Source organism: Solea senegalensis, linkage group LG17 (genome assembly GCF_019176455.1).
Source record: "Solea senegalensis isolate Sse05_10M linkage group LG17, IFAPA_SoseM_1, whole genome shotgun sequence".
Classification (NCBI taxonomy): Eukaryota; Metazoa; Chordata; class Actinopteri; order Pleuronectiformes; family Soleidae; genus Solea; species Solea senegalensis.
In genome coordinates, this window is record NC_058037.1 from 8,428,710 (window position 1) to 8,452,258 (window position 23,549).

At 40.4% G+C, this 23,549-nt stretch overlaps 2 protein-coding genes across 12 annotated transcripts; one reads left to right on the forward strand and one right to left on the reverse strand.

The window, feature by feature from the left end:
* Nucleotides 1-3,717: 3,717 nt before the first annotated feature.
* On the forward strand, nt 3,718-17,280 carry tpd52l1 (tpd52 like 1). Of its 11 annotated transcripts, none has more exons than XM_044048671.1 (11): nt 3,718-3,833; nt 5,820-5,921; nt 6,759-6,935; nt 8,666-8,686; nt 10,263-10,381; nt 10,464-10,612; nt 12,239-12,340; nt 14,319-14,333; nt 14,875-14,913; nt 15,184-15,244; nt 15,432-17,280. In XM_044048671.1, exons 1-11 carry the CDS (start codon nt 3,815-3,817, stop codon nt 15,552-15,554), a joined length of 927 nt encoding a protein of 308 aa, XP_043904606.1. In that variant the 5' UTR covers nt 3,718-3,814; the 3' UTR covers nt 15,555-17,280. The 11 variants fall into 11 exon arrangements, with proteins under 11 accessions (XP_043904606.1, XP_043904612.1, XP_043904610.1 ...); XM_044048674.1 differs by lacking the exon at nt 3,718-3,833 and adding an exon at nt 3,841-3,985; XM_044048673.1 differs by lacking the exon at nt 3,718-3,833 and adding an exon at nt 3,841-3,960.
* A 308-nt stretch (nt 17,281-17,588) lies between these two features.
* On the reverse strand, nt 17,589-23,049 carry LOC122783812 (sterol 26-hydroxylase, mitochondrial). Its single transcript, XM_044048669.1, has 9 exons — nt 22,797-23,049; nt 22,274-22,455; nt 21,419-21,618; nt 20,346-20,543; nt 19,528-19,691; nt 19,221-19,387; nt 18,934-19,012; nt 18,638-18,838; nt 17,589-17,837 (listed from the first exon to the last, which is right to left on the reverse strand). Exons 1-9 carry the CDS (start codon nt 23,022-23,024, stop codon nt 17,706-17,708), a joined length of 1,551 nt encoding a protein of 516 aa, XP_043904604.1. The 5' UTR covers nt 23,025-23,049; the 3' UTR covers nt 17,589-17,705.
* Between the last annotated feature and the right edge of the window lie 500 nt (nt 23,050-23,549).

Below are 23,549 nucleotides of genomic sequence, written 5' to 3' on the forward strand. Positions count from 1 at the left end.
CCAAGCGCGTTAACAGTCATCATGTGACAGCAACCAGCTCACTGTCCTCCTTCTATCTATCTATTCTCTCTTCCTCTTTTCCTCTCTTTCATTATTTTTTCCATTGAGCACTCCAGCCTGTCCTCCGAGGTGTCACTGCATTTACATTTCTCTGACCTCTGCCGTGAAAAGAGGCTAAAAAAAAGCTGACGGTTACATTATGAACGGCTCGATTGAGGTAAAAATGAGCGCTCATCCTCTGCAGCTGAGGCTTTAAAAGCCATCCAGACTGGATGGCTTTTAAAGCCTCTGATATATGAAAATAACACAGAGCAGAAGTGTGGCGCACACTGCAGTCAAGAACATCAGTCACAGACATTTGTGTGTGTGTGTGTGTTTTTATCCCACCCACTCTATGGATCTATCATTTTTTTTTATGTTTCTCCTTAATGGAAAGTCTATGAACACGTTCAATGGAGACGACTAAATGACAACAGAAGACGAGGAGAGGCACAGAAGTGATGCTACGGCACAGAGGGAAGAGATTGCTGTGTGTGTTTTCATGAATGCATTTTTTAAAAATCCGTTGTGTTTACCGGTGGAATATATCCCGAGCGTTACAGCATGTTTCACTTCTGAATCTTTGCTAAATCCCGGATTTAAAGTATGAAGGAAAAGCAGGTTCTTTGTTCCTGCACATAATGGGACATTTTTGCAGTGCAATGCCATTCGCTTGGCTTTATTCCAGGGATCTGAAACATTTTCTAGGAAATAATGAATAAACTGCTGTCTGGTACAGTACAGTCAAACTGTACATGCAAGGATTTCTGCAGTGCTTTGGTTCCTGGGTGTGGGTTTGAATGCTGTCTCAGGAAGCCCTGTTCTCTCCTCACTGTACCCAGAGCTCTCCATCCACATGACGTGTGCCGCCAGAAATCGATGAACAGCCTCACTGGTTCAAGATACTTCCTGATGCATTCGCTCTGAGCTGCTTAGCAACCATTTTTAATTCCAGGGGAGGGAAAAAAATCCTCCAGTGTCAAAAACAAACAAACAACCAGATCCAGATCTCAGCCTGTGTTTCTCTGTGTGACTCAGCCGTGTCGTGGAGGTCAAGGCGAATCAGCTCTGGGAAACCGAACGAGTTAAGTTTGGCGCCAAACAAAATGTTGTTGAAAGTATCTACGCATCTGTTGAAATGTTTTATTGCACAATGTGTTTTATGTAACTGCTTGGTTAGCACCACAGTGACATGTGACTGACTGACTGACTGACGGGAGCGTGGTGGATATTTGTACTTCAGAACAGAGGAATGTATCAACAGAGGGGGGGAATTTAGGTTCATTTACTTTGGGCTGTTGTTTTCTAATTTTTGTATTGCATGCTACCACTGAATTTATCCTTATTCTTTGCCAAAGAATCAACAAATGTCATTTTTTTGACGACTGATTAATTGTTTACATGATTTATCAGGAAAAAGGAATGCCCATAATTTGGTCAGATGAGGTTAAAAGCTTCCTGATGAACGTGGGTTTACTGACGCATTCAATTAATATGAACCTGTGCCCTCTGTTAAGCTGCAGCCATGCACCTATATCTGATTTCTTTATCCTCTATTGGTATGTGTATGTTAAAGATGCCATGTTGCCATCATTGCTTTGTTACATAACTGACTTTTACTGACATTCGCTGACATTTACCCAAACTGTAAGTTGGTTTAAGCTCTATGTGCAAACAAAAATTTTTTGTTTTAGCCAGGGGATTTCCTTTGCTGGGGTGTGTTGGCTGGCTGATTCCCCCCAGTTGTTTTGTTTGTCCCAGTAATATTGGCATAAATATGCAACGTGCCTTCACATCCAGTATAGATCAGGGTTTACCAAGCTGTGGTTCATGTTGCAAATGGGAGTAGAATGTGTCGCAGACCTGAAGCAGAGTAAATTATAACAGATGGCCACGTCTTGGTTTCACCTCTGCTGCAATGCCAAAGTATTTGATTAATAATTATATATGAAATGACTCCCACTCCCATCTTCAAACTCTATTTTCATGTTGCTCTGTGTAAACACCTGTGTAAACACCTTGCACGGAGCTCACAGCCACCTTTGTTCTAGTTTCTGCTCATGTCGGTGTCTCCTGAAGCACACATTTCCCTTGATAACACACAAACAGAGTAACTACAACATACTGTAGTTAAAGACTCTCACAAGACAGTGTCGAGTACAATCAGGCCTTCAATTAACTAATTAATGTGTGTGTGTTTTCCTGCTGAATGTTATTTTTTTGTAGAGATTCAAATGTATACAGGTATCACAATCCAGGGTTTCCCATATGTCCCAGATACCCACGCTCCTACTAACCTCATTGTTTTCATTCTGTAGGTTAAAAAGAGTAAAAATAAAAAAAAACATAAGTGCGAAAAGGCTGTGAAACCAAAAAGGATTTGTCAAATCAAACGTGTATTTATTGACAATCATGGAGGTGATTTTCAACTCAGGAGGCCTGTGGTTATTCAGATGAGTGTGTAGTATTAGTATTATGGGCTTTCCTGGTTAAATATGCATTTGCTGGAAAAAAACAGCATCATTTTTGTATGTTTTTAAATGTCTTTTCTTTTTTTTATTTGCACCAAAAAGACACATTCTTCCACCTGCTGTCACTGTTAAAATTGTCTGCTGATATTATCATTATCATTATTATTATTATTATTGTTCACAAACATCTGATGGAGAATAAATACAACTGGATCAAACGCCATCATGCATTTGTTTGAGTTGATCTCTTTACACTAGGGGTGTAGAGCACTCCCCTGATCATACAGTGAATGTTTCCATCGCCTGTCACAGCCGTGTTTACAATTTATTGCCAGCAGGGGTCGTCAGAGTGCCACACAAGACTTTCACCTTAATTTGTACACTTAATTTGCAATGCAAATATAAGTGTACTGTTGCAAGCAAATCTATGTAACAATAATTATTTGCAAGATTATTTATAGGATTATGTAATATAAAAAATAAGCTTAATAATATTTAATAACAATTGTGTAAGTTAAGTTATACTATATTCAATTTATTGTTGCTTATTCTAATTTTAATTCTAATCTAATTTTGCTTAGGGCCCCATGAAGGCTTGGGCCGGCCCTGGTGAGCCAGCAAACAACCTAGGTTCTCCTGTAGTTGATATGGAAAGTTCTCCTCGTTTTAGGTTGCACATTAGTTCCCATGAACGTTCCCCTATTTATGTTTGATTACATTAGAATGACATTTGCATTATACTATCTGCACATTAGCAGGATTTATAGCAGAATTTTATATTTTCAATAAACCCAATTGCAAAAAATACAGAATGTATATATAGATATGAAAATAAAATCAAGCTGTTGTGTGTTATTAGGACGATCACTAAGCAAATAGGGTGGACAGACAACTAATCATTGATTTAATAAAGAGATGTGTTTATGAAGCAGTTTAGGTTAAACGTCCTATTGATCATTTTAGATTTTAAATGATTGCAAGTCTTTGTATTATGATTGTGATGTATTGTATTACAAGTTTTTCTTCACTAAGAAAATATGTGACTTCATGTCTGGAATACACTATATGTATATATATATATATATATATATATGTATATACATTATATATAAGTATTATTCACAACAGCGGAAGCCCATTGGCTCGTGACGTGCGCCCAGCCCCGCCTCAGGCCTGGAAGCAGCGCGTGACATCCGCGGAGCGCATGAACGCGCACTGACCCGGCGCCGCGCGTGCTGCGTGTCAGTATCTGTGTCTGTGTGTGTCTCACGAGGCTGTTTGAGGAGTTCACCTGGCTGTTGCTGATGGAAACCAGACAACAAGGTGAGAAGACGCGAAAGAGCAAACATTTCACGTGTTATTCGCTCCTTTCGTGGGTTTGTTTTGTTTGTTTTTGAGCTGGAGTTTTTGACGTGGGCTGCACACGTCACTGAGGTCACAGTCATCGTGGGTATGTGATGCCACAATACAGGGAAGTAAGAATGAACAATGTACGACAATAATTTTGTAGTATTGAGAGAGTTGTTTTCCCCACATGAAAGTGAACACGTGTCATTTGTTATCCTGAGGTTTTTAAATACACTCACTGGTCATTTTATTAGGTACAGCCGTTCACTGTAGTGCCATCTGCTCGTTCATGCAAATATTTAGTCAGTCAATGACATGGCAGTGACTTAATGCACTTAGGCGTGGTGAGGATGACCTGCTGCAGTTGAAACCAAGCATCAGAGCAGAGAACAAGGGCCATTTCAGTGACTTTGAACGTGCTTGTTGGTGACAGACAGGCTGGTTTAGGAGCTGCTGGTGACTGTAGTGAGTTCAGGTAGAAAAGCAAACATCCTCCTCACACAGTGGCCCAGTGTGCAGCAGGTATGTGTTACTGTTTGTTCATGACAACACGGAAACTCCGGATTAAATAAAGTTTGCACGCACAGAATCTGTCTTATGGTTTAATGCAGGAGATTTCTGGTATTTTTGGTATTTGCAGACTTAGTTTTCCTTCACTATGATATCAAAATAATGTCCCCGTTGGCCACATATGGTCTCCAACATCTTCCTTTGAGATTATTCAAAGAATAAACTTACAGTATGATATCAGTAGAAGTGTTTTTCATACAATCACTTGAACCCTCAGGTGCTTTTTTAGATGAACAAAAGTATGAATGTAGCCTACAATTTAAATGGGAATGGTCTGATATTTAAAATCCTCACTGGCTCCAGCCAATTCAATGTGTTATGTTGTTATAGTGGTGAATGTGGTGTATTTGTGTTGTTATGGCTAACAATGAACTTTCTGAATTTCAGAATCAGTGAGTTGCTGTTTTGTTTTCTTTTTGCATAAACGTGAACGTTCTGTTGTGTCTCAGGCTTTGAAAGTTTCCTCTTGTCACCGAGTCCTGAGATTACGTGTTATTATGGAAAGATTAGAAGAAAAAAGAGCCTTGGCTTGGGAAGGTTGCTTTGCTCTTAACTTTCCCTGAAGAACTTGAGAGGTTTATTTGCTGCATGTACAGTGTGTCGGCCAAACTGCAGGCCAACTTGGCCTCGGGTTTAGCTTTTCAATTGATTTTGCAGCCATATGACCGTCTCCGGGCCCCTGATTTAGCTTAGCCACATGACTGCCGGACCAAATGGAAGTCTTGTGACCAAAGATATTCCACCCCACTCAAAAAGAAGTGGGGGAGCATGACACGGGAAAGGCTGAAATGCTTATTTGACAATATCATTTGAATTGTTTTAAAAAGAGAAAGGCTTTGGAAGTTACTCGTCTGAGGTGTGATGGTGGCACTGGAATAACCAACATGTTGTTTGCCTGTCAACTTGATAAATGACATCGAGTGACCGATAGCGTTGATTATGGCCACCCATCATGCTTGTTTTGCACTGATATCAGATAAACTGTGAAACCGGGAGGAAATGACTACCACTGAAACAGCACAATGTTGGCCAGCTTCCTCCTCCTGCTGTGCTGCATTATGGTGTTGTAATCAGATTTCATGAGCAAATCTGGTTGGCTCAGAATTGCCACCAGCTCACTTTTCAGATTGCAAGAACTGAGAACTTCCAGTTAGATCGCAGGGAAGTTCAGATCTCTGCCACAAAGGGGTCAAAAATCAGATTTCCTGTGTCACACCAGTGAAGACTCGGCTAATCTGCCTGCACCGACTCCTACAAGACAGACCTATTATCCATTTAGTGGATTTGGGACAGACACCAGAGAAACAGATCCCTGTGTGTGTGTGTGTGTGTGTGGATGTCTAACCAGTTTTCTTGTCTCCTCTCGCCCCCTGCTGCCTTGCTCTGCTGCAGAGCTGCTGTACTCTAGTGTTCTGAGTGAAGCAGAGGTGGACTGGGGCAGCATGGGTCCCGGAGAGCAATGGGTTAACTCAGTCACACACGAGGGAGGGCAGGGTAAGACTCGACTCTCCCAGATGAAAACATAAATCCACACTGAATTCCACGAAGCAGAAAACCGATGTCGCTGGTGTTTTTAAAGAAGTGTTGCGGCACATTTTCTCTCTTCTGTGGTGGAGGGTTTGTTTATGTGATGATTTTCAGGAGAGTGGTTGAGTGTGTTAATCTGATGACACGGAGAACGGCGGGGCAGGAAACCTTACTTTTAAACTACCCTTATATGTTCACGTCGTTTTGTCACAGTGTGCGTAGAGCTGACACTCAAAATCACCGTTTGAAAACAAAACAAAACAAAGCAAAGGCTGCTGTTGAAGTTATCTTGCATATCTGACAGATTATTATTATTGCATTGTCAAAGGTTTTGACTTCCCTGTTTCAATGTCAGAGATTTAGATCCTTCTTATGGGACATATTTCATTTCATCTCATCCTTGCGTTAGAATGTAGATCATGCTCCAACTCAAACCTCATCATCTGTCAGGATAAAAGTGCAATTAGATATTTCCCTCATATTGTTCAGTCCTAACACTGTGACAAAGAGTATTCTGTGTTCATTCCCCTCTGACTGAGGCTTGTCTCTTTAAGACCCCACTAACCAGAGTGCATTCTTTTCAGTTGACAGAAACTTCCCTTTACTCTGTTCTCACTGGCAGTTTCACATGCTTCAAATTCAAAATCTGCACCTTTTTTTTTGCCAGTTAAGCTAAAACCTAATTTCCCCAGAACTCATCCCTTCCAAAAACAAGATGAGTCAAGTGATTTCTGTTTTGCCCAAGACTCTGTAACTGTATCTTTGCCCAGGTTTGAACGAGGGTATGTTTTTACCCGTCCATAGATGAATCACGTAAGTGGACCTCAGATGATGGCGACATGGATGCCGGTCGCCAAAATGGGGAAAACCTGACAGAATGGGGTAAAATGTCCTCGCCCAAGGAGTTTGGCCAGAGCTCAGCGTCCTGCTCTGACAACTGGCTCATGTCCACTACTTGGGACATGCAGCTAGACAGCACAGGTGAAGAGGAGCATAGATTAGAGCCCATAGTGTAGACCAGTCTTTCACTTTGGTTGAACATTTACTTGTCATCGCAACTGACCTCACTAGGGTCAACACACCCTTCGTCTGTAATCTAAGTGGCCGGTTTTTGGTGGTATTATACTTCTTTAAGGACAAAACACTTAATGAATACCAGAGTAGATATGCCCCAGTAGTATTTAAGTCTCCGTAGGGTATATAGATCACGTTGGACCTAACTAAATCAGCAAAATCAAAAAGAGCCTCTCTGTCATAGAATTAAACAATCAAGTACAGAATTAAATGTTGACAAATCATAGAATAATTGAAGCCTTTTAGAGAAGTTATTGTTGGTTTGAAGTAAACAAAAATATGTTCTCCAAGAGGACTTGAGGATGTATCTCTAACTCTGTCTCCCCAGAGTAGAGTTTAATTTGTATATGTACTTGGTCAGTGTGTTTTGGACCGATCAGGTTCTGGGGTCCACTTAAACAGTCATTGCCGGAGCGAGAGAGGGTATGGACAACCTTCTTCTAAATGTAATCTACAGTATGTGTCAGCTCACTGAAATATTCAAAGGGTTCATCAGTGTGGATGCACTGTGTGTTACATGTTCAACCAAAGTGAAATGTTGTGGGGGTTTTTTTACCCTTAATGTCGTAGAGCCTAGCTACTACAGAAGGTGTGCACAGATGAACAATGTTAATGTTAACAATATTAAAGATATTGGCAAATATAAGCAGTAAAGTTGACTAGGTCCTCTCCAGAGACCACATCACACCTATCCTACTGAAACTACACTCCAAACATCACCGACCTCCTTCAACGTCACCCCCCAACTCGTCGCAGATTGAGTGTACGCCATTGCTGCCCCAGCCCTCTGGAACTGTCTCCCTCCAAACATATGCAATAAAGACTCACTGACCTCATTCAAAACCCAACTCAGAACCCACCTTTGTTGATTACTTTGTTTGTAGAGCGACTTGTGCTATAGGCTAAGTCTTATGCATTATTATTAGTAGTAGTAGTTTTAATCAAATATAAGCTTGCTTTTAAAGTGGTGCTTTAAAATCAAACTTGTTTTGACCCAACTCTTGTAGTTTAGTGTAGAGTTACTCACACAAGCAACCTGGCAAGTGGCTACAACAGTGTACCCGTGGTACAAATGAGATTACAAGGGACCTAATGTCCCACTGCAACTCTAATGTACATTATTCTATTATTATACTATTCATCTGTCTGACGTGCAACACAAGCAAACCCTCTGGCAAAAAATGCCTTCATGTCATGTGCTCTGTTTGACACTTATTTATTAAGCTGTGGCTGCAAAGAAAGTAGTGGATTGCTGGTTGAAAGCAGTTTAAGAGGAGAGGTGTTGTAGGTGCTAATGTCTCCTCACTGAACATACTGTCATTTCTTAGCTGCTGTCACGGCTGCATGAACAGAAACAAACCTTCCATCTGATGTCTCCTGTCTGAGCTCCTGTCTGAGCCACAGGGGTTTAAAAACCTAAATGTCCTCCTGCTGCTGTGTCGGAGCTCTCATCTATAGAAATGTCTGACTTGTGCAGGTGCGTGCTGTGCTTGAGTTTAGTGCTGTGAGCTGCATGTGGTGCTGTTTTGACCCTGTTAACCTTAGATTAGAAGGGGGTGTGTGTAGAAACACAACTACAGTCGGTCTTTACTAACCTTTCTCCATCTTCCCTTGTCTTGTAATGCTTCGGTTTGAAGAGAGAGGACACTTCGGAGCAGGTACAGTTATTTTTCTTCCATGAACTGGATATCAGACCAGTTACATGACTGTTTTTTAACCCAAAAGTCCACAAAGATCCCTTGCAACTGGCGACCTATCATATGAAACCAGCTGTTAATCACAGTGGAGTCCACTTACATGTTTCTGTGCTTTTAGTGTCTATTTTCCTCTAAATGGGAACATCATTTACAACACTTGACGTCATGTGCTAATGACAAATACTTGCAAGTTGCATTTGAGACCATTAACTCCTCAGGGAAAAGTTTACTGATTTTCTATATCAAGAGAGAACATGACCTGTTTTCCATCAGACTACAGTCTACAGTGTTTACTTCCTTTCTGTCACAATGACACACAAAAACATAACTGGTACACATTGCAGCAAACGCACACAGAGCAAACCTAACCATCTGCATGCGTCTCAGGTTGTGTGTGTGTTTTGCCTTTCAGAAAGTTACTGTGAGGTGAATCAGGCAGAAACACTCTCACTGTGTAAACCCCATGTTAGTAAGTCGTTGAATTTCTGCTGCATCATATTCAGCCGAGGCTGATCAGATGAAGTTCAAACTGTCTACATCCTTGAGAGTAGGGATTTAATGTATGAAGAGTTCATGCTGGTGCAAGTGGGTGTGGCACTTTAATTGTGTGTGTGTGTGTGTGTGACTTAGCGATTTTGTTTATACCACAAGTATAAATACAGTGTGCAGGTCATATAATAAGGTGTTCTCAGTCAGTTTTGTCTTCGCTCTGTGCTCTAAATCTTCAGAAGGAAAGTGTTTTCTTTATATTTGTGCGTTTAAGAATGTGATCTCTTTTTTCTTTTTTAACGTCATGCTCCTCATGGTTTTTTGCAAAGTTTGCATGATGGTTCACGTTTCCCATATCATTGTATTCTCATTTGCAGACTGCTAAAATCAATATGTAAACGGCGTGAAACCACAATAGATTTAATAGGCAGTCAAATAACTTGCCATTCTAATCACACACACACACATTCATACAGCATGAATCTACAGGTATATGCAGCACATTTAGTATCTCACATCCATCATACCCATTCACATGCTTCTGGCACAGGAGGCAGTTGAGGTGAAGTGTAATTTCCCAGAGACACGTCAGCATATTGTACAGTAGATTAGAGGAGCCGGGGATCAAACCTCCTCCAGCTTCCTACTTGTGGCTCTAACACTGACCCACAGTCTCCCCCATGCATCTTAATTATTTGTTGGTGTGTGTGCGTCATGTAGTGTCGGTCCGAAGACTAAAAGCAAGATAATCCGAATGAGTTAATCCAGATTAGAGCTCTACTGGCTGCGGACTCAGATGACATAACTGTCAGGCTGACAGACACGCAGATGGACACGTAGTATAAAAACAGTGGGGAAAAAAACCTGATCGACACTTTAAAAAAGTGAGAAACTATTAGAGAAACAACAAAGCTTCCTTTTTTTGATTTTATTGTATTGGATGACATAAACCATGTGATTATCAGAGAATAATAAACTGGTTAATTGTTTAAATATTTGACTTGACTGACGCTGTATATATTTATCAAATATGAAATATTTCTTCTAGGTTTCATGGATTCTGAGCCGCTGAAAGAGGCCGATGAGGACCTGGTGTCAGAGGTCAACCTAACCAACTCCACCATGACGGAGGAGGAGAGACAAGAGATTCAGCAAGAACTGGCTAAAGTATGAACATACAGATACACGGACACAGTTTGTCCAAAAATACAAAGGCAGTAAAATGACTGGTTTTTGTTTGTGTGTCTAGTTGGAAGAGGAGATCGGCACACTGAGGCAGGTTCTGTCGTCCAAAGAGAAGCAGCACGCCGAGCTCAAACAGCAACTGGGCCTCACTCCTTTGAGTGAGCTCCGAAACAACTTCAGCAGAGGCTGGCATGACATGCAGAGCTCCACAGCGTAAGTTAGTATGTTTGTGTTTATATTTGTGTGGAAAAAGTTGCCAAGTTGTGTGAGTGTGTGTATTTGTGTTGGTCGGGCAGCTAACAGCAGAATGGATTTTCTGTTTGCTGCCAACTTGGATGCCCTTTACAGAACGCACTCACAGAAAGTAAACACAGAGAGCAGCCACCACAACCATAAACAACCATGTCAACCAGATATATATATCAGAAAACCCAATCGAAAAGACATAAACATCTGCTTCTATAGCAGCACAGCATGTGTGTGTGTGTGTTCCGTTATCTCTGTTGTGACATCATGAATACAATTAAAAACACATCAAACTGCGCTTAAGGCTGTTTTTGATATCCGTGCACGGCCAGCTTCACATGCTGCTTCCTGTGTCTGCACTGGAAAAGAAAATCATGTGTTATCATTTGCACCTTTTGTCTTGACAATGTCCATCTCTATCGTACATTTGGAATTTCCTACAGAGAAGAAGAACACTGAAATGTTACCTTTATTTCCATTTCAAAACTAAATAGAGCAACAATCTGACAAACAACTTCCAGATGTATGTGATTAAAATCAAAAGTCATGCTTCCTTTTTCTCGTATTGTATACATAAATAATCTAATCATTAATTAGTTGGTCAGTGCTGAGCAAGAGGATAGTCTCCACAGGACATTTTCCTGATCCAGTTACACCTGAGCCTGAAGATCACTTTACACACACTAACCTCCACTCTCATCTATAATGAACCAGTGTGACCACGGGAGTGTAAGACGAAGACACTAGAGAGGCTCGGACGCATTATTGGTTAAAGTTTCAAATCATGATTCAGTCGACATGAGGACGACAGGAGCCACCACGTTACAAATAATGTGCACAGAAGAAACTATTCCTTAAGTACAAAAGTCTTTGGCCACCATGAGATTTGCTGTTTAAGCAAAGCTATAATGACCATGCCAGAACATATGATAAATATGTATGCAGTATTAAAAAAAGTAACATTTACAGAAAAGAAATCAGCCTCTACAAACTCAACCCTCATGCTTCAGTTAAATTTACTACCCTCTTAAGTCCTTAAGGACAAAAATGTCCACTTTCAAAAAACTGCTATAAAAACTTCAGCCCTGCTCAAAACCAAACCTATCAAGCATTTAATCATTTTGAGGATTTTAACCCTTTAAAAGCCAGATTGATTACATAAATCCCCCTGTCCCGAACATATAAATCATGATAAAAAATATTATATCTATTTAGGTTTAAATAGGTCAGGTTTATTCAAGACATGCTTTAGCATTATATTGTATACGCTGTCTGACTCATTGGACACTCACTAAAATATAAGATCTTCTTTCAATTGATTCATTTTCTTAGCTTAATTAATTCAGATTTTCTGTATTTTCTGGTTGTTTATTAATAAAGAGACGTGAGTGATACTAGTGTGGGGTTTATTTCCTTTGATGAGGATTTATAATAATTAATAATAATAAGTTATTGTGACATTGATTATGATGGCTGGGTTTATTTTATCAGCGCCTTGTGTTGGGGGGAAGAAGCATGATCTCATGTTTGTGTGTGTGAGTTCAGTGCATAAAAGTGTGCATTAGTAATGACATGTTTATTTTTGTGTCTCAGCTACAAGAAGACAACAGAGACACTGTCCACAGCAGGACAGAGAACCTCAGCTGCCTTCAGCACCTTCGGCAACACCATCACCAGGAGGTTCGGAGACTTGAGGTACACACATTTCAATTCAGTCTTCATTACAGCCTCATAGTCCAATAAAATAAAATTATGAGAAAGACGAAATGGCAACCCATAAAAAAAATACAACCCGCTACATAAAATATTCCAAAAGCATGGAGATATTCATGACGATACAATGTTTATAAAGGTTTATAAATATCTATACCCTTAAAATAAGTCATCTGTGCCAGTGGATAACAAACGTAGCTGAATCTGATATTTGAGGGGAGCAGAGTGATGTCATTAAATTTAAAAACAAGATTCATTTTAACAGCTTAATGATAATTGACACAAAATAAGTCATTGGTAGTGAACCAATGCAGTTCTCAATTATGCTTTAAAAGTAGAACGTCATCATATTAGGTTTGCTTGGATCACATATCTTCATCATCCTCAATCATTTTGTCAGTGTCAGTTGTGTCAGCTCATTGCCTTACAACTCAAAAACTCCCATGTTCAGTGTTAGGGTTGTTTGTGGTGCGACAGATCTGTCAAGTGTCACCCTCCTCTGCCTGGCTTCACTAATAATCAGCAAGTGAATAACTTCAGTTTTTCAACTTCTCCTTTATTCACAGACGATTCATTCTTTTTGAATTGTTGCATCCTCCTCATGTCCTTGTGGGTTACAGTCTTTGTTTCTTTCTAACGTGCGCTGTCTCACTTTTGACTCTCACGCAGTCCACTTCAGAGAAGGCTGTGGACACATACATTAAGCTGCTTTCAGAGTTGAAGGACACCCTCCGTCTCCTTCAGTCTCTCGTTGTCTCTCTGTGATGCTCTGTGTCGCTCTCTGCGTCCGAGACGGCGACAGTAAACAAACAACAAAGTGTCAGGCCGCATGTGTCTCTATTGTTCTGAGTGAAGTAGAACGAGGGTTTGTGTGTACGACAACAAGAGGATGCTCCGGGATGTGGGGGCCTGCTGTGGGACTCGCTGCAGAGTGTCTGTTTGTGTCCTGTACATGTCGGACAAAAGGTCAGAAAAGAAGACAAACTGAAACGAAGATCATTTATTTACATGTGTTGTCAAAAAGACGGTTTCAACGAACAAAACACAGATGTAGTTTTAGTCATTCTTGTTAAACCACAAGATATTGCTTACATTTAAAAACATGGATTTCAGAAAGAAAACAGTGTGTATTCTTTGGTGTGTATTCCAGCATGGTTGGTCTAGAGTTACTGTTCCCGCGGAGGTATGTTGTGAGTGTGAGTGTGTGTGTGTGTGTGTGTGTGTGTGTGTGTGTGTGTGCGCGTGTGTGTGTGTCCAGTAAGCATGTTTACCACTTCTGCTGGAAGTGTTTGGAGCATGTTGCATGTCATTAAGATGAGTGTCTCAAAGATATTTTTATTGATATTGTGTCCTGTTGCATTAATAATTTAATTCACTTGTATTATTATCACTGTATGTGCAGCAAAGTTCCTTATAAGTGTGATGAAATAAGACAGATGGAAACCACAGAACTACTTTCAGGAATATATGAGTGTCCTATAATGTGTTTTACAATATGTTTTACAAGGTAACATAAAAGCTTATTTTATCCTTGACATTTCTTATCCGTGTTTCTCATTAAATTAACTATAGAAATAGTGCAGTTACTGTTGCTCTGTTTCACCATTCCTAATGCTTCTTATACTAACAAACTTTAACCTTATATTTGCAGTGTGTGTGTGTTGGTTTGTGTGGTGGTAATTATTCATTGACGGGTTTAGGGTTTTCTTAAACTGTGTGTTTTAATGTTTGTATTAAAACACACAGTTAACACACTTTACTTTTCTTGTATTTAATGTGTTTAATTTGAGTATTTCCATCTAAGAAAAAGCACAGTTCGCACATCCACAGCAACATTGCTTTTCTTGTCGTAGAATAAGTGTTGAAAACAATATTGAATCCAATGTGTGTGTTTAATATTTCCTATGCCTTTTGAGGTATCTTTAAATGTTTCTCATCTTCCTTCATCATGCTTCCCAAGGTCCAACTCTATAGGGTAAGAGTCACACAGCTCATTATCCCTCATTAGTTGTTCCAAACACATTTAAATGGATCTCTGACTTCAGTCAGCTGAGTAAATGCTGCTGCCACACGTGACTTCCTGTGACACAGATCGAATTGATTTTGGTTTTCTGATCAACCAAAATGAATGATCTCACTGAATCATGTGGACAAGGTGTCGTGTACTTCCCTGTACATCCTTGTTTTTTTAAGAATATCCTTAAAGGTTTTCACTCATTTTATGGCTGAGACTGGTGAATACGGATGGATGGATTAATTGATTGTGAGGTGCAGTCTTGTATAAAATGATTCCATGAATGTAATATCCCTGAAGCTGGTGCCTACTTTAAAGTAGTTTTGTCTGTCATTTCATCATAAAGTACTATGTATACTGTGTGCTCTGGGACAACTTCTGCTTTCTCTTGCCTACTGCGGACCTGCGTGCATGCGTGTGAACGTGCGTGCGTGCGTGCGTGCGTGCGTTCAAACCCTGTGCTAATCATTAACTGCTCTCTCACCACGCTCTCTGGGAACAGCTACTCTGTCCGACACTCTATGAGCATGCCCACCATGAGGTAACTACAGTGAGACTGCTTACTCTACCTGCATGTTTGCTTACATGATTGTGTGATTCCTATTGTATCTTTTTTTTCTTGCGAAATTAATATTTAATTCATTATAATATAACATTTGCTTATAAACGATGCTTCTATTGACATACATGTAGTTCATGTTTTCAGCCATTCTGACACTGATTGAACCTGTGAAAATGTAAAGATGGGACACTATACAGTTACACTACTTTTTTACTACTAAAAAATGATTTGTATTCCTTGTGTTTACAGAAACTCTCAAAGCTTCAAGTCCTTTGAGGAGAAAGTTGAGAATACAGTGTCCACTATCAAGGTATGCAGTGTGTGTTGTATACATATATATATTTTAAAAGACTCGTGGTCTGTGTGCTGTTTTACACACTATGCAAAAGTCTTATGGTGTAAAATGCTGCCATCTTGAGTCTTTTCTGCAGAACAACAACAACAACAGTGCTCCAGCAGAGACACCATGTGACTGCATTTTCTTTCTTTCTTCTCAGACAAAGGTTGGTGGCACAGGACCCGGCGGCAGCTTTGAAGAAGTCCTCTCATCTGCAGCAAATGCCAGCTCTCAGGACACGCCCACTAACAACTTAACAGACAGCTCTGAAAGACCATGTTAGAGCTGCATCCAGGACCAAAACTAGGAACTTTATCACGGCTGGATCACAGCACTCTTGTCATAAATCCACTAAAAGCTCTGACTGAAACTTTACTTTCTTTTTTTTTTAGATGTTTTTGGCAGAAAGTCTTTTACTGTATGTGATAAAAGTCATCAGAGACTGACACCATCATTAACTCCTTATTAACTTGAGGGTGCATGAAGTGACTCAGATCAGATTTTTGTGGAAACACACCTATTTTCAAGGTCAGATTTGTGTCACTTCAGTGTGTGTTCTTAGACATGCTGAATGTTGACATCATCGACCTGCACGGTAGATCTAAACTAACTCTCACCCTCATATTTTCTGTGAAAGCCTCTGTTTCCAAATTTGTGGCATCAGTAAAAGTCTGATTATTATCTTGCATATCTCCCACTTTGGTACCAAGTGGTCTCACAAATATGACATCATTTTCTGTTCAGTACTGGCTTTCAGATGGAAGACCTTCAAAGTCATTCAAAGTTCAGTGATCAAATCACAGACACAAATCGAGGTCTTATTTATTCCATCCTTTTGCTTTGTAAGTTTACCCTCGGTGGAAACGGTTAAACTGGAAGATGTACAACACATTTGACGGCCACCATTCTGAAGTATATAAAGTATATAAAAATGGATTTTAACGTTACATATTCAGCTTCCTAGTACTTAAAAATGTACATAACCCAGGCTGACATGATCAACCCAGAACTCCTAAATGCATAAATGATTTAAGACTAAAACTTAAAACACATTTAATTGTATTTTCTGCTTTAAAAAAGGCCTTATACGGTTCTGTGCTCATCCATCAGTCCACAACTCATTTACTGCTTTATATGACCCAAAGAAAATTAACCTTTTTTTGCAAAAACTAGGAAACATTTGACTTTCTTAGCTTGAAATGAATGGATGATGAAGTAGTTTATTTCCTTTCAGTGGACTAATCAACTGATGAACTAATTGTTGCTGCTCAAAAAAATTATTTAATGTTTTTATCTGACTAATCTATCCATTCTGCAGGTCAAATTCAACTATTTATCATCACAATACATGATTTAACTAGATGAATCTTTTCAAATGTACTTGTAACACTTAAAAACAACAACTTTCAAATGTAACACACCTATTTACATGCTGTATCTTACTAATGTAGTCTAACCTTTACGTCATGTACATATTATTACATTTTGTTCATGAATCAGTGTAATAATGAATTACGTATATTCTAATGACTTTGTACATATAATCTTCAAGACTTTGAAATCTGATGCTGGATTTGGATTAAAACAAAACATTTGTACACACAACTGAATTGAACTGGGAATTAAGAGGCGTGTCATGGAATTAACCTGAAGATCAACTAAGTGTTAGTGCGCCTCCTGCTGCAGAAACCCAAGATAGTAAATCAGAGTCATATTACACGTCGTAATGGTGTCGTACCGTCTCTGCTGCGCGTACAGGCTGAAACATAATCCTCGACTGTAACGTGAGACTGTAATCCAGATTGCGCTGTCGCTCCACAAACTTCACTGTGCGGAATTGACCTGTTGTTGAAGCTGAAAACACTGTGTGGAGTTACTTTGTACTTGAAAACCTTGTCGCCACCAAAGATGCAAACGACACGAAACACCGGTCGATCATGTTTATGCTGTGTCTTCATTATTATTATCATGTTTTCCTTCATGTAGTAAAGACTGAACTGTTGAAATGACCACACCATGTGTAACTTGGTTTGTCCGTGCGTTGTGTTTTTAAATGTTTAAGGGCTTGAAGGTTAAAGCTTGTCTTGTCATGACAATTTACAAGATAACTGAGGTCATGTGTTTGTGCATGAATGGGAGGTAACAATAATAACAATATGCAGAGAAAAAGAATAGTCAGATTTGGTTTAAATTTGATTCAAAAACGTTTATTTCCCCCCCCCAAAAAACAAATTAAAAACCATAGCTGTCCACAAACATTAAAAGGCTTCTCTGAAGTCAGTCGTATAATTACATATTTTACAAAAAAACTCCAAACTGACTTTATTAGAGATCCATTTTAATTTGTTTACACGTTTAAAGCCGCTGCAACCTTTGAACTCATTTATAATACATCACTCACATCATGCGACGCCAACCCGTCTGCCAACGCGTGTCAACCTGCGTCCTCGCGTCTCCTGGCCACAAGGTGGAGATTGACCGGCTGATCTGGTACCAGAACAGTGCGGTTGATGCATTTTAACTCTCCCATCGTTGGGTCCGGTTTGATCTCAAAAAGGCGAATGAGCTGGAGGGGAAAACAAGAGAATAAGGAGTTACTTAACCTTCACAGTGGCATCTACAGTGAATCTCACAAGTGGTATCTTTATTTTGATCCCGAGATAATTCACATAGAGCTTATAATTGCAGAGATAAACTCTAATTATACACTGTATTTAGTGTCATGTCATTTTTGAGCAGGGGGTCAAGAGGGTCAGAGAAGAAGAGGTGAAGTCATTTTTTATAGACTGACTGAATGAGGCCGCACCAATTTGGTTGCTTCATTTTTACTTTTTTATGGCTCACATAGCTACTCTCTGCTACTGCTTTTACTAAAAGCAAAGTAAAATACATTAAAAAAATAAGGAGAAAACTCTAGTGAAACCACTTCACTTCTTACTTGAGAAACAAGTACAGCTTTCTGCCTCAATAAAAAAATAAAAATTCTTTATTTCCTTGCTTCATGTTCTATTTTGAAGTAAATGGGAGTAAATCTGGGATTATGTCACATATGTTTGTTCACCAGTAAGATTTGATGCAGCATCTAATATTTGGTGATGTGTTCAGTCTCTGTCAGCCAATTCATATCCTACAATCCCGAAAAAATATTACCTGAGGATGTTGACTATTCAGTCGTGAATATTTACTGATATGGAAAAACACACAAGATGGGAAGTTTCGAGGGCACTAATTGCCAAGTCATAATTAGTTTGTGGTTTCATTTGTGTAAATACAAATTCTGGCTTCATTCCCACATTCACTCGTCATCATTTTCAACTGCTTTCCTTCAAACGTCCATGCACAATAAATAAAGCAACGACCACTTACATGAAATATGAGCATATACATCTCGAGCTCAGCGATCCGTCGGCCGACGCAGCCTCTCACGCCAAAGCCAAATGGGATGGAGCCGAAGGGGTTGGGCAACTTGCGGCCGTCGCGCAGCCATCGCTCCGGCCTGAATGTGAACGGTTCTGGGAAAGTGTCTTCGTCGTGACTGATCGCGTAGTGACAGAGAATGAAAGGAGTCTGGGGGAAAATAACAAGTCACATAACATAAAGTATGTTAAATATTCACAGAACAAGTAAAAAAAATCAGCTTAAAGGGGTGAAACATGACCCACTTTCTTTGAAAATTCATATCCACCAATAGCGACGTCCTCTGACATGATCCTTGCATTCATAGGGACGACGGGATACATCCTGCAAAACAAGAATCTGATGATATATCTGAAGAAATATACATGAAGAGAGGTGGGAATTGTAGGTATAGACAGGAATATGATATAGAATACAGAGCCAATGTCTGTGATAACTGATATATTGTACGATTTCTGTGAAGAATACAAACTGTCCGTAAAAAAGTGCAGTAGTCAGGACGACAAAACCTGAGCTATCATCTCAGTTCTACCTCAGAGCTTCCTTGATAACGGCCCTTAAATATGGCATGTGCGTGATCTCAGCAGTGGAGGGGACTCGATCTGCCGGCACCAATGAGGACACTTCTTTATAAAGTCGGTCTTGGCTTTCAAGGTCCCTGGACAGTAGGTACAACGCCCAAGCGAGGGTGTTGGATGTCTTGACCAAACAGAGAAATTCCAATCAGTAAACAGGCTGAAATAAAACACTATATAGTCTGCGAGAAAAAGAAGGAAAACTTGTTGTGATTGTGGATTTAAGTCGGTAGTCGTTTGAAATGTAAGGCTTGAGTCGTGTACCGTGTCCACTCCCGCTAACAGCAGCTCGGCGATGCTGCCGTACACGTCCCTCATGCTCAACTGAGAGTTTGAGAGGAGGTACGTGAGGTATTCGCCCTCCACATCCTGGCTGCTGTCCACACGCCGCTGAATGTCCTCCATCTTCTTATTAATCAACTCTTTAGCTGTGGAATAAGTGCAGACATTCATTTCTTTTAAGTGTCCATCAGATTGACACACGTGTACGACGTTATCTGTAAGTAAAATAACAATACTGAAGTTGGATGAAGTTGTACATTAAATGGATTCATGAGGGGTTAAATGTATGTTGGTTGGTGAGTAAAGCACTGATTCTGTCCACACTGTATGTACAGCGCTGTGCAAAAGTGTTGTTGGTCTTGCTTGTACAAAATTAGGATTTGATGTGGGTGAAAGTCTGTGATCTTTGCCATTTTGACTGGAAAGACGGGATTTAGGTTAATTTATCAGTGCATACATATTTCTTATATTTGTTGTGTTTTTATTCCAATGAAGAGATTAAGCAATAGTTATTTATGGTCCTTATAGCATTTCTAAAACAACACACTTTGGTGTTTCTTATTTTTCAGAGGCTTGTGAACAAAAACATTCAAATGTTTATCACACGTAAAACTGTCTAGCAATGACACTGACCTATCCATCCATCTTCTACCGCTTTATCCTCCACATGAGGGTCGCATTTACCTGGGGTCAATTTAAAGTGTCCAATTTGCCCAATCCCCAAATCTGCATGTTTTTGGCGATGATCCTGATCGAACAGAGATTGTACCATAGTCGATGCTTCTCGTCTTAAAACCCACCAAAGTTGAAGATGCCGTCCCAGCCAGCGATGTAGCGTTTCCAGTAGGGCAGCAGACTGCGGCTCCACTTGGGTGTCAGCACCACGGCCATGCTGTTTGTGAACATCTGCTCTATGGCACTGATGAAATCCTGGGTGCCCTCAGGAATCTCCTCCTCCAGACACCCGAGCCTCGTCTCAAACAGAATGGACGCGATACCTGAGTGGTTGCAAAATGGATTCTCTCAAGTCTTCGTTGAATACCAGGAAATGCTCGAACTCCATTTGACTTGATTCATCTTTACCATTTATGTTAGCCACTGCAGAAGCCTTAAAGCTTTAGTGTGTAACTTCTGTTGCCAAAACACTGCTAGTGTCGCTACCGTCCCGCAGAATTACCCCACGGTAGCTTCACGCAGGTTCGTGTACCTATAGCTAAGTGGAAAAGGAACTTGGCTTGTAACCAGAGGGTTCGAGTTCCCACCAGGTTGGGAGAATGATGGAAGAATTTTTCATTTTAATTTGAGCTGTTATGCTTCCACCTTCGCTCTGTCAGTGGTGATGTAACATGCATCACACTGTGTCTCCACAGACAGGAAAACAACACAGAGAGACTCATGTAGAGCTGATAGACTTAATCGTCATTGTGTGAACTCATTTCACAATGCTTTGGATTTAACGAACATTTGTTTTGTTTTTTATTTAAAAGTTACATACTACAGCTTTAAACCAAGGGTAACACTTTACATTAATGTGAAGACATGGTATTTATATGGTAATCTTTGGTAATAGTGAGGTAATATTCCCGTAAATAGCATCTAATTTCTAATGCTGTTTCTAGCTTGGAAATAACAATTGTAGTAGTAGTAGTAATACCATGCTATTTAAGTATTAGTATCCAGGTAATGGCTTGATAATGCAAATATCTATAGGCTACCTTCACGTGAAAGTGTTTGCGAATCAAAACTGATAATTACACGTTACAAACCTGAAATTCATCCTCCCTTAAGTCTTCTTTATTGGTATTTACCGTACAAATATTCCTAATGGCAAAATGTATAGTATTGTAATGTGAGGAGTGTCCAGTCAACTTACCCTCCAGTGAGAAATGATGGAGCTCGTTGGCCATGTCGGTTACCAGGTCTCCCGTGGGGCTGCACTGGCGTAGAAAGTAGATCCTCTTGACGAAGTCAGTGACCACATCATTGATGGTTCCTCCGTACTGTGCAGAGTCTTTGGGGTGCAGCATGCGCTTGTTCAACGTGGACCTCAGGTTCTGCCACTGCTCCCCCTCCCTGGCGACAGAGGCGCAGCCACAATGCAGCGTGAAGTATAAACTCTTGGTGCTCAGGAATCGGATCAAGTCAACGAAGATCCAATTGCAAATCGACGTGTTGCACATGAAATAAGTAGCATTTGCATACATTTACATTGTTTAAGAATAAGGGCTGCACGGTTGGTGTAGTGGTTAGCGCTCTTGCCTTTGCAGCAAGAAGACCCGGGTTCGAGCCCTGGTTGGAAGAATGGCCTTTGTGCATGGAGTTTGCATGTTGTCCCTGTGTGTGCGTGGGTTCTCTCCGGACACACAGACTATTTTGTTGCTGGAGCGATTTCATCATCTTGCCTTTTTGTGTTTGTTTGGGATGATCCCTTAGTTTCATCATGACCTTCATTGTTTTTGGAATTCACGTATGAGCCAATACATTTTATTTACTTCCTGCTGACTTAGCAGTCAGGCCTTTGAGTTAATTTGAAATAGATACTTACATTTAAAGTTGGTGTGTGTCTAAGCAATGACTGCTGGGCTGTCTACCATCATTCTCCCAGAGCAAACACTAACCAGTCACCAACATTCCATCTTAACAACAGAGCTATTGTATAAACATGCAGCAGCGTTTGCGGGAGAGAGAAAAAAAAGGAAGTATTCTGGTGCACATTCTTCAGTCTTACACTGTGAAAGGTCCATATCCAACTCCCCTCATGTCGCGATAATCTTTCCACAGAGACATGTCTCCTCGACAGGGGAACTTGTCATCGTGCCTCATGACCTCCTCCAGTAGCTGTGGAGTGTTCACAGACACCGACTTGAACCCGTCTCTGTATATGGGCCCATATCGCTGCTTCTCATAGATCTGATGTAAACAAAAGTAAAACGACTCAGTCTTATCATCCTTAAAAGAAATGTTCGTCGTATGAGCAATAATTGAATATGCGTTTCAAACTCACTGTCATAGAAAATACATTGCACATTGCAAAGCCAGTGATTGGAGCATGTGAGCGTGTAATTGTTAAAGCGTGACTGAATGCCATTCTCAACAGAAAGTCCTGTAAACAATCTGGATTATCTGGAGGTTACTATGGGAACAAATGTAATACAAGTGGCCTGAGAACAGACACAACTGTGTCAGGGATTTCTGAAGTGCAGTCCACAAGAATGCATGTCTGTCTCACCCAGAGACCCCTACAGGCATACCTGTAACTCGTGCATGCGTTTGTAGAAACCCTGACACGCCATCCTGTAGACCATCTCCAAGAAGCTGACATGTGGTAGGTCCTTCACTGTCCGAGGCTTGTGCTGGACAACTGTGGCGGACGAGGTGCTTCCCGAACACCTGTAGTGGACCCTGGCCATGGCAGCGGGGCCGGGCAGCAGCCAGCCCCCGTTTCTTTTCACCAGACATCGGGTCAGTCCCAAAGCCATGCTGGTGGAAAAAAAAAAAAAATGCAAGGATCCTAATGCGGTCCACAGAGTAGCTCAGCAGGGAGGAGTCATGTTTCATGCAACGTTTAACCCTTCCCAGCTCTCAAGGTTCTACCACGACCAACAAAGACATCATTGTAGTGCAAAATGTTATGAAAAAGCCACAAATGTTTATGTGGAGCAACTATAGCACATAGAAAAAAAAATGCATAATATAAAAATTGTGCTATACCATACACCACAAACTCAAAACACAATCTACTGAACAATCTTGATGAAACAAGACAGAACAAGAGTCAACTATTTTTTCTTTAGTTCAATCTTCTTTATGCAACAATGCAGTAAAACCAATGTGGACTCTAGACTGTGTCAAAGACTTTGATGAGGGCACATAGCTGGGAACAGCCTCACTAGAACATCTGTTTTCATTGCCTTTCTCTTTATTGCACAACGTCTCTCGAGTCTGTCTGTGTTTTCTTTCCACTCTCACTGAGCTTTCTCCCACTGTTGGAATTGCTGGAATTC

Excerpts from the sequence above, each read along its gene's own strand:
- tpd52l1 (XM_044048671.1), top strand. Across the intron at positions 6,936-8,665 it reads CATGCAGCTAGACAGCACAG|AGAGAGGACACTTCGGAGCA; the intron begins GTGAAGAGGAGC and ends TTCGGTTTGAAG. Across the intron at positions 14,914-15,183 it reads ATGAGCATGCCCACCATGAG|AAACTCTCAAAGCTTCAAGT; the intron begins GTAACTACAGTG and ends TTGTGTTTACAG.
- LOC122783812 (XM_044048669.1), bottom strand. The coding sequence starts at position 23,024 with ATGGCTTTGGGACTGACCCGATGTCTGGTGAAAAGAAACGGGGGCTGG. Across the intron at positions 20,544-21,418 it reads CCATCATTTCTCACTGGAGG|GTATCGCGTCCATTCTGTTT; the intron begins GTAAGTTGACTG and ends GCAACCACTCAG. Across the intron at positions 19,013-19,220 it reads GTTATCAAGGAAGCTCTGAG|GATGTATCCCGTCGTCCCTA; the intron begins GTAGAACTGAGA and ends CTTGTTTTGCAG.